The sequence below is a fragment of the Urocitellus parryii genome, chromosome 5 (genome assembly GCF_045843805.1).
Source record: "Urocitellus parryii isolate mUroPar1 chromosome 5, mUroPar1.hap1, whole genome shotgun sequence".
NCBI lineage: Eukaryota > Metazoa > Chordata > Mammalia > Rodentia > Sciuridae > Urocitellus > Urocitellus parryii.
In genome coordinates, this window is record NC_135535.1 from 117,965,033 (window position 1) to 117,978,447 (window position 13,415).

General features: G+C 37.2%; 2 protein-coding genes across 2 annotated transcripts in view; one reads left to right on the plus strand and one right to left on the minus strand.

Annotated features, from left to right (window-relative positions):
- Ccdc77 (coiled-coil domain containing 77) overlaps positions 1–2,246 on the minus strand; it is a 46,959-nt gene extending 44,713 nt beyond the window's left edge. The window contains exon 1 of the mRNA XM_026410954.2: positions 2,180–2,246. The gene's annotated coding sequence lies outside the window, so the exon portion shown is untranslated. The remainder of the gene's footprint in view (positions 1–2,179) is intronic.
- A 109-nt stretch (positions 2,247–2,355) lies between these two features.
- Kdm5a (lysine demethylase 5A) overlaps positions 2,356–13,415 on the plus strand; it is an 86,128-nt gene continuing 75,068 nt past the window's right edge. Inside the window, exons 1-3 of the mRNA XM_026410953.2 lie at positions 2,356–2,752; positions 5,998–6,075; positions 7,997–8,119. Of these exons, the coding sequence (XP_026266738.2) occupies positions 2,588–2,752; positions 5,998–6,075; positions 7,997–8,119 (366 nt within the window). The 5' untranslated portion in view covers positions 2,356–2,587. The remainder of the gene's footprint in view (positions 2,753–5,997; positions 6,076–7,996; positions 8,120–13,415) is intronic.

Consider the following 13,415-nt stretch of genomic DNA (forward strand, 5'->3'; position numbering starts at 1 on the left):
CCAGCCAAATTGGTACATAAATTTAAACATTAAACCAGTCAAGCTGTCAGATGACTGTGACTGCATGAGTAAACCCAGGTGAGGCCATGAATCTATCAGATTGCAAACCCACAGAATTGATAAATAATTTTTATTTTCAGTTTTGAGGTAGTATGCTATTCAACAAAGGGTAACTGAAATAGAACTATCTCCTCAAAGTGTCTGTGTGAGGTTTAGGCTGGTAGGTATGAATAATTGGGCATTACCTTTTGTGGATGCTATAAATAAAATGAAGGGATATTATCAATGTCATTCTTGGAAGTCTCAAAACAAAATTTAGTGCATGCAAATATAAGATGAGGCAATAAAACACAAGGGAAATTGTTTTGTGGATCCAATTCATTTATTTATTGGGTGAATCCATTTATTTAACAGTCTCATGCATACTCCCCATATCCCAAGATTATTCAAGGAGCCTGGAAAACAATGGCCAATATATGGACAATGCCCCTGTCTTTGTGCAGCTTACAGTCTGAGAAAGGGAGGAAATTATTTCAAAATGTTTTGACAAGGAGCTGAGCATGGTGGCAAAAGCCTGTAATCTCAGTGGCTCAGGAGGTGAGGCAGGAAGATCCCAAGTTCAAAGCCAGCCTCAGCAATTTATTTATTTTTTATTTTTATTTTTTTAAGAGAATTTTTTAATATTTATTTATTTTTTTTAGTTCTCGGCGGACACAACATCTTTGTTGGTATGTGGTGCTGAGGATAGAACCCGGGCCGCACGCATGCCAGGCGAGCGCGCTACCGCTTGAGCCATATCCCCAGCCCCTCAGCAATTTATTGAGGTCCTGAACTTAGCAAGACCCCATCTCAAAAAAATAAAAAGGGCTGGGAATGTGGCTCAGTGGTTGAGGGTTTCTGAGTTCAATCCCTGATACCAAAAACAACTATAATAAACAAAATATTTGAGAAGGAAGTACTAGTTGCTGATGACTAACTTTGATGATTATGGAAGTCTTTCCAGAGCAAGTGATATTTAATTGAATTAGAAGGAAGATAAGTTGGAAAGACATACATGAATTTGTAGGGACAAGGTTGGGTCAGGAGACTACAAAAATGTTCCACAGGAAATAATCTGTGAAGATTCAGAGTTAAGGCAAAGAATGGTGCATCAAAGCCACCAAAAAGTTTGTAGATTATACAGTAAAGCAGAAGAGATGAAGCTTGAAAGTGGCAGTAAATAAAAAAAAATTTGAAGTCATTGAATTTTTTTTTTTTTTTTTTTTTTGTAAAAGGGATTGGGCTTAAGCAATGAGACACATCCCCAACCATTTTTATTTTGAGACAGGGTCTCTCTAAGCTGCTGAATTGGCTTTGAATTTGCGAAGTTTCTGCCTCAGCTTTCAGAGTTCTTGGGCTAACAGGTGTGTGCCAACATGCCCAGCCATATTGATACTTAATACTAAAAAGCACATTTTCACGATTTCTCCATTAATCCTGTCTATGTTACTTTCCACAATTTGGAGGAAGTAAGAAATAGACACTGGCATAGAGATTTTTTCTTTTTCTTTTTGCGGTTCTGGGGATTGAACTCAGAGTGTCCCTTATGCATTCTACCACTGAGCCCTGGCTTAGAGATTTTCCGACAAGTTCAAAACGATTACCGTAGTTTTTTGTTTTTTTTTTTTAATAAACTGAAAAAGGTTTAATACATTATGTGATACCAAAGGGAGCTAGTTACTGTTAAAATGAGATAATTTAGGGTTGAATGACAAATGCTAGAAAAGAAAGATTAGGAGAGTGAAAATAATTCTTAGGTGGTGGCTAAAGCCGCTCTGCAGGATTTGGGGGATCGGTTCCATTTAGAACTTATCGTGCAAACGAGGCGGGTATAAAACGACCAAATACAATTGTTCGTAAGATACCAGCAAAGGATGAAAAAAGAGAGTGTGAGAAATACGCCGGAAATGTTAGTTACTTGGTCAAATGTAGACAAGCAGGATAAAACAAATGACGGCGAACCTGCAGCGAGGTTGGGTGGCTAACGTTAGGCCGGGTTTGTTTGCGCGTCCACTAATACACAAAGGGGAACTGTGCCCTCCTCACCGGAAGAGAACCTCTGCCCTCTGGGGCATTACACATTCCTCCGCGCCGGAAGAGCGCGTTCTGCCTCGCCCCGAATACTTCTCCTCACTCTTACCTCGCCTAGAGGAGACCGTAGGACCCTTGAGGGTGACCCTCCCGGAGTCATCAGCTGCCCCAAACTGCGACGGGCAAGCAGAGAAATAGCGACACCAGACTCTCCCGAAAGGGAGGAAGAAGAAAAGCGTCGTACATCGAGGCGTCGCGGCGGAGGAATTCTGTTTCCTGCGGTGGCGGAGGAATTTGACAGTACGTTAACTTCCGGAAAAGTCCTGTCCCTGAGAGGAAAAGCCCTGAAGGAAACAATAACAAACGACTGGAGGAAGCGATTCTGGGGTTTCTGCGTCCCGCACTTCATGTTCAAAAAGATGCGCTGCGGCCCCTGTCAGGGGACGTGAAAAGGCGTGGTGGGCTTTAGCCACCCTTTCTCCACTTGTTCTCCTAAGGGGGTCCCCTGGCTATTGCCATGGCGGGCATGGGGCCGGGGGGCTACGCGGCAGAGTTCGTGCCACCCCCGGAGTGTCCGGTCTTTGAGCCCAGCTGGGAGGAGTTCACAGACCCCCTCAGCTTCATCGGCCGCATCCGGCCTTTGGCCGAGAAAACTGGCATCTGCAAAATCCGACCGCCCAAGGTACCGGAGTCTGTGAGGAGAGACGGGGAGAAGGGAGTATAGGGGATTCGATACGCTTGGTGTGGCTTTACTTCTCAGGTTCTTCTGTCTTTTCATGTATACTCTTCCTCATTTCTGAACAACTGAAGGCTACGTTTCTGGATATTTTTACCTTAGTTTCTTCTGCAGTTTAATTTCGGTGGGTGTGAACGCCAGAAAGTGGTCTTCCTGGGGTCTTTTCCATTTAGAACTTGGGCACTGATACTTTTCTCTGGAATTGGGGGAAAGGGTAACAAAAGGCTTCAGGCCTTTTGATGTCTGGAAAGGTGTTTAAAGTGTTGTGACCTGACGTGCCTTCCCCTTGTGTACAATCCTTATTATGCTTCTACAGTAGAAACTACCTGTCCGTCGGCTATTTCTGCTGCATCCAAGCCCTGCTAATGTTTAGTTTGTTAAATGTTTGCAGGTCATCTCTCAGGGTTAAGTGGGGTTTTTTTCTTTTTTTCTTTTGTTACTTTTGTGGGGGGAGTGCCGAGGTTTGAACCTAGGGTCGCCCTAGCTCTGAGCTACATCCCCAGCCCTTTGAGTTTGATATTTTAATTTTCAAAGGGGTCTCGCTAAGTTGCTTAGGTATTCGCTAAATTGCTGAGGCTGGCTTCCAATTTGTGATCCTCCTGCCTCAGCCTCCCGAGTCGCTGGGATTACAGGCTTGTTCTATCGCCCGGATAGGTCTTGGGTTTCTTAAAAGGTAATTTGAGCTCTAGTTGTTTCCCACAATGGTATCAATAGGCAAGAATTTCAGGCCGATTACTGCTGCGATGGAAAAATCTTACATGGGGAAGAGAAAGAGCATCAATGATTTTTGAAATTCAGAGGTTTAGGAAGACTTGGTCAATAGTGGAAGTGGAAGAAAACGTTGAAAACCCTTGATATAAGGAACCAAGGAGCAAAGATTTTAGAATTGCAATGATTGCAAATAATTAGGTTTGCCTAAAGTTGGATAATTATAATTCTCAATCTTTAAGGATCGCAGATATTACTCCTATGGGTGCAATTAATGCCCCAAGAGTTTCAGTGATATGCTCAAGGTCAAAAGGGTTTTTCTTTACCCATTACACCAGTGCTTTCCAAATACTGTTGCTGGACAACCTGTACCTTGGTTGACTGGATGTTTATTAAACTGCAGATTGCTAGGCCTTATTAAGACTAGAATCTGGGCTGGGGTTGTACCTCATTGTAGAGCACTTGCCTAGCATGTGTGAGGCTCTGGGTTCTATTCTCAACACTGCATGTGAATAAATGAATAAAATAAAGGTCCGTCAACAACTAAAAAACAAAATGTTAAAAAAAAAAAGGACTAGAATCGGGCTGAGTATGTAATTCAGTGGTATACCATTTGCCTAGTGTGTGTAAGCCTTGGGTTCCATATCTCTGAAACTGCCAAAAGAGTGGGGATTAAAAAAAAAGGGGGAAAGAAAAAAGGGTGAAATCTATTTCTGGATCTGGAATGTTTGTAATCTGCTTTTCTAGCATGCTTAGATGATTCTTAATGCAGATTAAGTTTGTGAATTTTTGCTGTGGATAGAACCTTTGCTTCTTAAAGACATTTTGCTTTATGTTTTGTCTAGAGGTAGTAAAGATAAAACTAAGCCCTGTTACCAGTGTTGCATTTAAGAAATCATCCACCCTCACCAGGATTACCATGATATTTCATACCACAGTGAACTAAAAGCTTAGATGAAAGGGAGAAAAGGAGTAGTTAATTTAGCATCTATAGAATGTTTTATTTAATCTTTGAAGACCTAGTAGGTAAATAAATTTCTCATTTTACAGATGAGGCAAGTCTGAATAGGTAAAACAATCAAATGTGTTATCTTGGGCAAATAGCAAAGTAGATTTTGAACTTAAAGTTTTCTGATTATAAAGCAGGTCTTACTCCCACTATGCTGAATACTGTAAGATTATCAGTTGCAAGCAAAGGATTAACAAATAATTGTTGTGATGATATGCATTGCCATCCTCCAAAAGCTTCTACTTTTTCTTTATCAAAATTATCTAATGCTGACCAAGATTTAAGCATTGAAGTTTTTTCCTAAACCATATTTTCATCTATTTATGTTGTATTTATTCATTAGAAATTCTATTGAAGGATTGTTTTGGTAAAACAAAGTTATATTTTTATTAAAAGGCTGAAAGAGTATGCATATTAAATAAGGTTTATTAAAAACAAATCTTTGACTACTTCTCGTATCTTTAAATGCTATTGTTTAGGCCAAGTCAAACTATGTTCTTTAGAATGCCACTTGAAATATCTGACCTCACATTAGTTATATCTGTCTGGAAGTTGTCTTTGTTCTGTGGATTTACTTATTTAAAAAAAAAAGTATATATATATGTGTATATGTATACATATATGTATGTTTGGGTCCCCAGAAGCTGGGCTTTGATCAAAACATTTGTATAACATAGACTGTAAAGTGCTTATATTTACACATAAATAAAAAATATTTAAAAAAATTATTGACAAAATTGACTTTTGGGGGAGTGGGAGGGAAACAGGGTTTCTCTATGTTGCCCAGGCTGATCTAGAATTCCTGGCTCAAGTGATCTTTCTATCTCAGCCTCCTGAATAACAAACTATTGGCAGGTGCCACTGTAACTGATTAATAAATACTTAAAAATTTCTTTTCTCTTTCTTGCATTGCTGGGAGTCAAACTCAAGTCTTGCATATGCTAGCCAAGTGTTCTATCACTGAGCTACATCACCAGCCCTATAAATTTCCTTCTAATCTTTAGTTTTACCCTTTTTGATTTTTTTTTTAATTTGGTAAACCTGTATGTTTATTGGACACTGTTCTGTGGTACATGAACTCATTGCTTTCTGCATGAGTAATTTGAGAAAGCATAACTGTGGGATGTGAATAGCGAGACTGGTGAGATTTGAGAACACTGTAAGTGATGTTAAAATTAAAATTATTTTATGTGAAAAATATTATTCTGTTTCTACAATAAAGAAGATGTACAAGTTCTATTGTCACTGATTTTTGGCAACTCACCCCTTAAAGTAATGAATAATGCACTCCTTGCTTACATACCACTATTATTTTTTGGTGCTGAGTATTGAACCCAGGGCCTTGCACATGCTAGGCAAGTGCTCTACCACTGAGCTACATTCCCAACCCATATTACTGTGTTAAAAAAAAGCATATATTTTTGTATATATAGACACAAACATATATACATATACGCATGTCCTTTCTGTTTAGGATTGGCAACCTCCATTTGCGTGTGAAGTAAAAAGCTTTCGATTCACTCCAAGAGTACAGCGCCTGAATGAACTTGAGGTAAGTGTTATATTAACAGTTCTCCTTCCTGATTTTTATGTTAGGCCTCTAGGTAGAGAACTTTGATTAGCTTATGTACTGAGGCCCAGAGTTTGTGTTAATTGGGATTGAATAGAACAGTTATTTAGTGTTTGGAAGAAGTGTCTGATTTTTAAAAGTTTATGGTTAGAGTTTTTTTATTTAGCTGAGATTATGGGAAATTGTTTCTTACTATATTTTTCATCATGGGAATGTCCAGCTTTGGAGATCTGAAATTCTTAAATTCCACTTTCTCCAATGTTTATTATTCTAATTTTTTTCAGGGACTAATCTCAGAAGATTTCTGCCTCTTGTGGTCCTTGGAGGATAGTTCTTTTTTTTTTTTTTTTTCAGTTGTAGATGGACGCAAAATATTTATTTATTTATTATTTATTTATTTATTGTGGTGCTGGGCATCGAACCCAGTGCCCCATGCATGCTAGGCAAGCACTCTACCACTGAGCCACAACCAGCCTGGAAGATAGGTTTTTTTTTAATTCTATAAATTTTCATTTGAAAACCTAGTTTTCTTTTTGAGAATTTTTAATATTTATTTTTTAGTTCTCGGCGGACACAACATCTTTGTTGGTATGTGGTGCTGAGGATCGAACCCGGGCCGCACGCATGCCAGGCGAGCGCGCTACCGCTTGAGCCACATCCCCAGCCCCTGAAAACCTAGTTTTCAAGTGGTTTTGTTTTGGCAGAATTTCTCTAGGACTGTTAATTTTGTTTATTTATTTTTAAGCATTTTTAGCTGTAGATGGACACAATATCTTTATTTTATTAAATTTTTTATGTGGTGCTGAGAATCGAACCCAGTGCCTCACAGGTGCTAGGCAAGCGGTCTACCACTGAGCTCCAGTTAATTTTATTTATAAGATTTCCCTTTAAATATTACTAATTCTCTTGGATTGTGCTTATATTATTTGATGGCCTGGGGATGCAGGTCAGTAGTAAGAGTGTTTTCCTGGCATGGGTGAGGCTCTCAGTTCAATCCCCAGTACCACACACGCGCCCACCCCTCTCAAGATAAGAAAAACCAAAACATGTATTTTCTGAGATTTTAATACATATTTTTCTTTTAAACTATTGTAATTAGATACTTGATGAAGCATCTTAATATCACTGAGGTAGAGTTGGTGTACTAAAAGTGTGCATAATACCTACAGATGAAATGATGGAATTAGGATGCTTAGAGACTAGAAATAATTTACTGCATATTTGGTTAGCATAAAGTTAAGCAAATTAAAAGAATTCTTTTAGGGCTGGGGATGTGGCTCAAGCGGTAGCGCGCTCGCCTGGCATGCGTGCGGCCCGGGTTCTATCCTCAGCACCACATACCAACAAAGATGTTGTGTCCGCCGAGAACTAAACAAATAAATATTAAAAATTCTCTCTCTCTCTCTCTCTCCCCCCTCTCTCACTCTCTCTTAAAAAAAAAAAAAGAATTCTTTTAGTTGCTAGTGAGAACTTTTTACATATGTTAAAATGATTTTTTTTGTTGTTTTTTGTTGATGTTGCTCTATGGGTTGAACCCAGGGCCTTGCCCACACTAAGCAAGCATTCTACCACTGATCTGTAAATTGTATTTTGAGAGAGGATCTTGCTAAATTGCCCAGGCTGCCTCAAACTTGTAATCCTCCTGCCTCTGTCCACCTCCCAAGTTTTTGGATTACAGGTATATACTACCATACCTGCTTTAGAGTAACTTGTTTTTGCCTTGGTGAATAAAGCTCATTAGAAGTATTTAACCTCTTTACACTATTGGCTCTTTTTTTTTTTTTTTTTAACACAGTTGAGCTAAACAGTAAAGAAGTCTTTAATTACTCTAGATTAAGATGCATTGATTTATTTTCAGCCATACCAGTTCCTATGGCCAATATCTATATTTTATTAATCTTAGGCAATGACCAGAGTGAGACTGGACTTCTTGGATCAACTGGCAAAATTTTGGGAACTTCAAGGGTCTACTCTGAAAATTCCTGTGGTGGAGAGAAAAATACTGGATCTGTATGCTTTGAGCAAGGTGAGGCACTTATGATGTAATTTAATGGCTGAAGCCAACTTTATCCAGTACAGTGAATAATAGCTTTGAAACTTAAAAGTGAAAAGTTTAGATTCATTTTTGTACTTCGTTTAGCATGTGGAAGGGCCTGGGTCTGATCCCAAGCCTTACATACATATACGTGTACCAAGAAATTGAGCACAAGTCTGGAAATTTATGATAAAGAATTTCAAAGAAACTTGGAGGGAAACATTGCTTTCTGATTGTTAGTGGGATTTTTTTTTTTTTTTTTTTTTTAATACTGGGGATTGAACCCAGGTGTATTTTACCATTGAGTTACATCCCCAGCCCTTTTTATTTTTTGAGACAGGGTCTCACAGTATATTATGAGATATATATATATATATATGTGTGTGTATGTGTATTATGATATATTATGCTTAGGGCCTCACTGAGTTGCTGAGGCTGACTTTGAACTTGCAGTCCTCCTGCCTTAGCCTCCTGAGTAACTGCCTTAGCCTCCCGAGGTGTGTGCCACCATGACTGGCCTCAGACTTTTTTTTAAAAAATTATTTTATTTTTATTTTTATTTTTTTTTTAAAGAGAGAGTGAGAGAGGAGAGAGAGAGAGAGAGAGAAAATTTTTAATATTTATTTTTTAGTTCTCGGCGGACACAACATCTTTGTTGGTATGTGGTGCTGAGGGTCGAACCCGGGCCGCACGCATGCCAGACGAACACACTACCGCCTGAGCCACATTCCCAGCCTAATTATTTTTTTAACATTTATTTTTTGGTTATAGTTGGACACAATATCTTTATTTATTTATTTATTTATTCATTTATTTATTTTTATGTGGTGCTGAGGATCGAACCTAGGGCCTCGCACTTGCTAGGCTAGTGCTCTACTGCTAAGCCATAACCCTAGCCCCTCAGACTTATCTTTAAAAGCTGTTTTATTATAGCTACTCAAGAGCCTGAGGCAGGAGGATCATAAGCTCAAGACCAGTGAGACCCTGTTTCAAAATAAAAAGTAATAAAGGACTGAGGATGTAGTGTAGTGGTAGCAAATCCCTGGATTCAACCTCTAGTACTGCTCAAAAAAAGCTATCTTATAATTTGTTATGGAATTAATGATTCAGATTAATTGGCTCCATGGTGTACAATATGCAAAAGAAATACCTATTTACTGATATTATTGGAGTGTGCTGAGTGTATAATATTCTGTATGGAGCTTGTCATCTTTTCCATTTAACTGAAAATATACTGTATTATAGGGATTCATGATACTCAGCATTCTTGTGTGTGATGTATGTATGTATCAGTTTTATTAATTACATTAATCAGTGTAATTATCAGTTTAGCACTAATATAATGTTAAAGGCTGAAGCCAGCTTTATCCAGTATAATGAATCATAGCTTAGAAACTTAAAGATGAAAAGTTTAGACTCCTTTTTGCCCAAATTTGCATTTAGGTTGTAATATTACATTTCCTGAAGTGAACATAACCAACTGACCAACAACAGATTATAATAATTACCTTAAAAATATGTTTTGTTAATATGATAATTAAAATCTCTGCTCTGATTGTGAGTGAAGATAGCTTTATTATTTGAGACATTTTGCAGCACTTTTTGTGGCCTTTGATATCTTAAGATTGCTATGTTATTTTGAAATAATAATTGATAATATTCTTATTTATATTGTAGAGCTAGTTTTTGAAGATTTCACTTCTAAGAAAAAAAGTGAGAATAATGATATATATAAAAATTGTTATCATTTTTTCTGATACTGGGGATTGAATCCTGGGCCTTGTGCATTCTAGACAAGAGCTTTACTACTGATCCATACCCCAAGCCCTTATTTATTTATTTAGTACTGGGGATTTTGAACCCGGGGTGCTTAACTGCTGAGCTACATTCCCAGGCTTTTTATGTTTTCTTTTGAGATAAGGTCTTACTGAATTGCTTAGGCTGGCCTCAAACTTGTGATCCTCCTGCCTCAGCCTCCTGAGTCACTGGAGTTGCATTCATGTGCCACCTTGCCTGTGTTTGAATTATATTTGAGTTATTTTATGATTTCTATTTAAAGTTAGTGTCAGTCCGGAATTCTCCCTAAAAATTCTAAAAAGTATATTCTTTTTGTTTTTGGGTACCAGGATTGAACTCAGGGGCACTCAACCACTGAGCCACATCCCCAGCCCTATTTCATATTTTATTTAGAGACAGGGTCTCACTGAGTTGCTTAGCACCTCACTTTTTAAATTTTTTTTTTACTGAGGCTGGCTTTGAATTTTCGATCCTTCTGACTGAGCCTGTTGAGCCTCTAGGATTATAGGTGTGTGCCACTGTACCTGGCCATAGTCTTATGATAAAATACAACTTTAGTTTTTTTTTGGTAGCAGGGATTGACCAGCATCCTCAACTACTGAGTCACATACCCAGCCCTTTTTTATATTTTATTTAGAGACAGGGTCTTGCTAAGTTGCTGAGGCTGGCCTTGAACTCAAAATCATCCTGCCTTAGCTTCCTGAGCCACTGAGATTATGGGCTCAGTTGTTTTTGTCAGTCAATAGTAAAGCACTGTCAAGAATTATCTAGTGCAATTATATGAAAACCTGTGATACTGAAGAGAATTTTATAATAAGTTTGAGAGTTGAGATTGTCATTTTGCAGGGAACCATTAGTATAAAAAATTATTTTAAAAATTATCTTTTTGACATTTTTATTCAGCCAAAACTTAATCTAAGTTTTGCTATATAATACTTAAGGTTTTAAATGTGACTTGATTTCTAGCGTGAATAAAATGCAAAAAATATTTTCAAAAATTATTTTATTATTCATAACAACACTATTGTGGTGATTTCCAGCCAAAACTCATTCCACATACCTACTTTATTTTTATAAATACTTTGTACAATTTTCTAGAATAAGTAATTAAGTTATTTTATGAAATTGGAACTTTCTGTTCCAGAGATTTTTCTTTTTTCTTTTTCTTTTTTTCAAATATTTATTTTTTAGTTTTAGGTGGACACAATATTTTAATTTACATTTATGTGGTGCTGAGGTTCGAACTCAGTGCCTCATGCATGCTAGGCGAGCACTCTACCACTAAGCTGCAACCCCAACCCGAGATTTTTCAAATTCAAAGGTAAACAACATTGGACTTAATCTGAAGATTAGATTGCATTCCTGTTTTTTTTTTTTTTTTTTTTTTTTGGTGCTGGGGATAGAACCTGGGGTGCTTTACTACTTTACCAAGCTGTATCCCCATCCCTTTTTTATTTTGAGATGGGGATCTTACTAAATTACTGAGGCTGACCTCAAACTTGTGATCCTCCTGCCTCAGCCTCCCGAGTTGCTGGGATTATAGGCCTGTGGCAAGGAATCCAGTGCATTACTGTTCAAAAGTTGTAGAATTTCAAAATCAGGAAGGACTTTAGACCTAACCTAATCAGAATACCCGTTATATAGTTCATATAATATTTGTCAGTTGTATTGTTTAATTTTAAAGAGGACCACCAGTTCCTTTTTGTTAAAAGGGAAATACCGAAGAGCTGTGGAATGAATTTGATGGAAGTATATACTATGTAAATATATGAATATACCGCAGTGAATCTCAACTTTATGTGTATCTATGAATCACCAATTAAACAACCAATAAGTAAATTGAAGGAAGACAGTAGAGTAGAGGAAGAAGAACAGGGCAGGGAGTGGGGAAGTGAAAGAAGTAGTACTGGTGACTATTATACTGTAAGTAAAATATTAGATTGTGAATCTAATAATAGAGGACTGAAATTGCATTCTATGCATGTATGATTATGTCAAAATAAACCCTAGTATTAAGTATAACTTTAATGTTCAGATAAAAACATTATGAAAAAATGGGAATACTAACAAAGTATACCTTGTTTAAATACTTAAGAAAACTTACTAAAAGTAGGTTGTGATTAAAGGTTAGATCTGTTTGTCCAAAGATATATTGGACGTCTGTTTTCCCTAACTTGTAAAAATGCTTAAAAACTGAGATTTAAAGCTCAAAAGAAGACAAATTTTGAGTTGTTTTATGCTTTGTAATTGTTCTTAAATGTCCTTGTGAGATTGCTGCTTCTCATGCTGCTTCACACCTTATAAACTCTTACATTGAGGTGTAACTATTTTCATAATAGTGAGGAAACTGAGCCTCAATTTATATAATTTGATGTCATGTAACTGTGTAGTGACAGAGTTATACTTTGAGCATTGACAATCTGGTTTCAGAAATCATCCTCTTAGGGTTTTTTTTTTTTTTTTTTTTTTTTTTTGGTACTAGGGATTGAACCCAGGGATGCTTAACTACTGATCTACATCCCTAGCCCTTTTTATTTTTTCTTTTGAGACAGGATCTTGATAAGTTACTTAGGGCCTCGCTGAGTTGCTGAGGCTGGCTTTGAACTTGAGATCTTTGTACCTCAGCCTGTGACTTGCTGGGATACAGGCATGTGCCACTGTGCCTGGCTTCTCCTTTTTTTGTAAGTTGAATAATAATTCCATTGTGTGTGTGTGTGTGTGCACAAACACTATGTTTTGTGTGTGCGTTTATCTCTCCGTGGACATTTGGGTTGTTTCCACCTTTTGACTCTTAACGAGTGATACTGCTGTGGACCACATGTTAATTTAATGTTTAATTTTTCACCTTGTCCATGTAGTAAGATATAGTAGTATATATTTATAGAGGAGAAATTGATTTCAAATACTGTGTCACAGTCCTCTTTGTTCTCAGTGAAGCTGAAAACTGCCTATATTTTAGGGTGTGATAAATGTTCATTTACAGTTTTAGGAAGATAGAGGGACATAATAAGTATCTGGTTTGATGTGAGCATTTAGCCAAGTTACCAGTTCATCTTATCACTTCCCACCTTAATATATTATGTGCTATTAGTATATGTTATGTGCTGGTAAATCTACTGCAGTCTGATCTTTGTCTATCATTCCCTTCATAGTCTTCCATATAAAAGTGCCCCCCCTTCCTTTTTTTTTGTGATGCAGGAGATTGAACCCAGGGCATCATACATGCAGGGCAAATGCTTCATCATTGAAGTACACTCCCAACCATTTTTTTCTTTTTGAAGAATTATAGCCTCATTTTTTGAAACTGTCCTCTCCATTTGTGGTTTGGTTGACATTTTTTTAAGTTCTGTAAATTTCTTGGTACATTTTGTAATTTTAGGACTTTTTTTGTTCATTTTGTTTTGCATTACTTGTATTTATTCTCATGTCTAGTTTTATTCTTATTTCATATTGTTAGTTCCTAAGAGTATGGCATATAAATGTGTGTTTG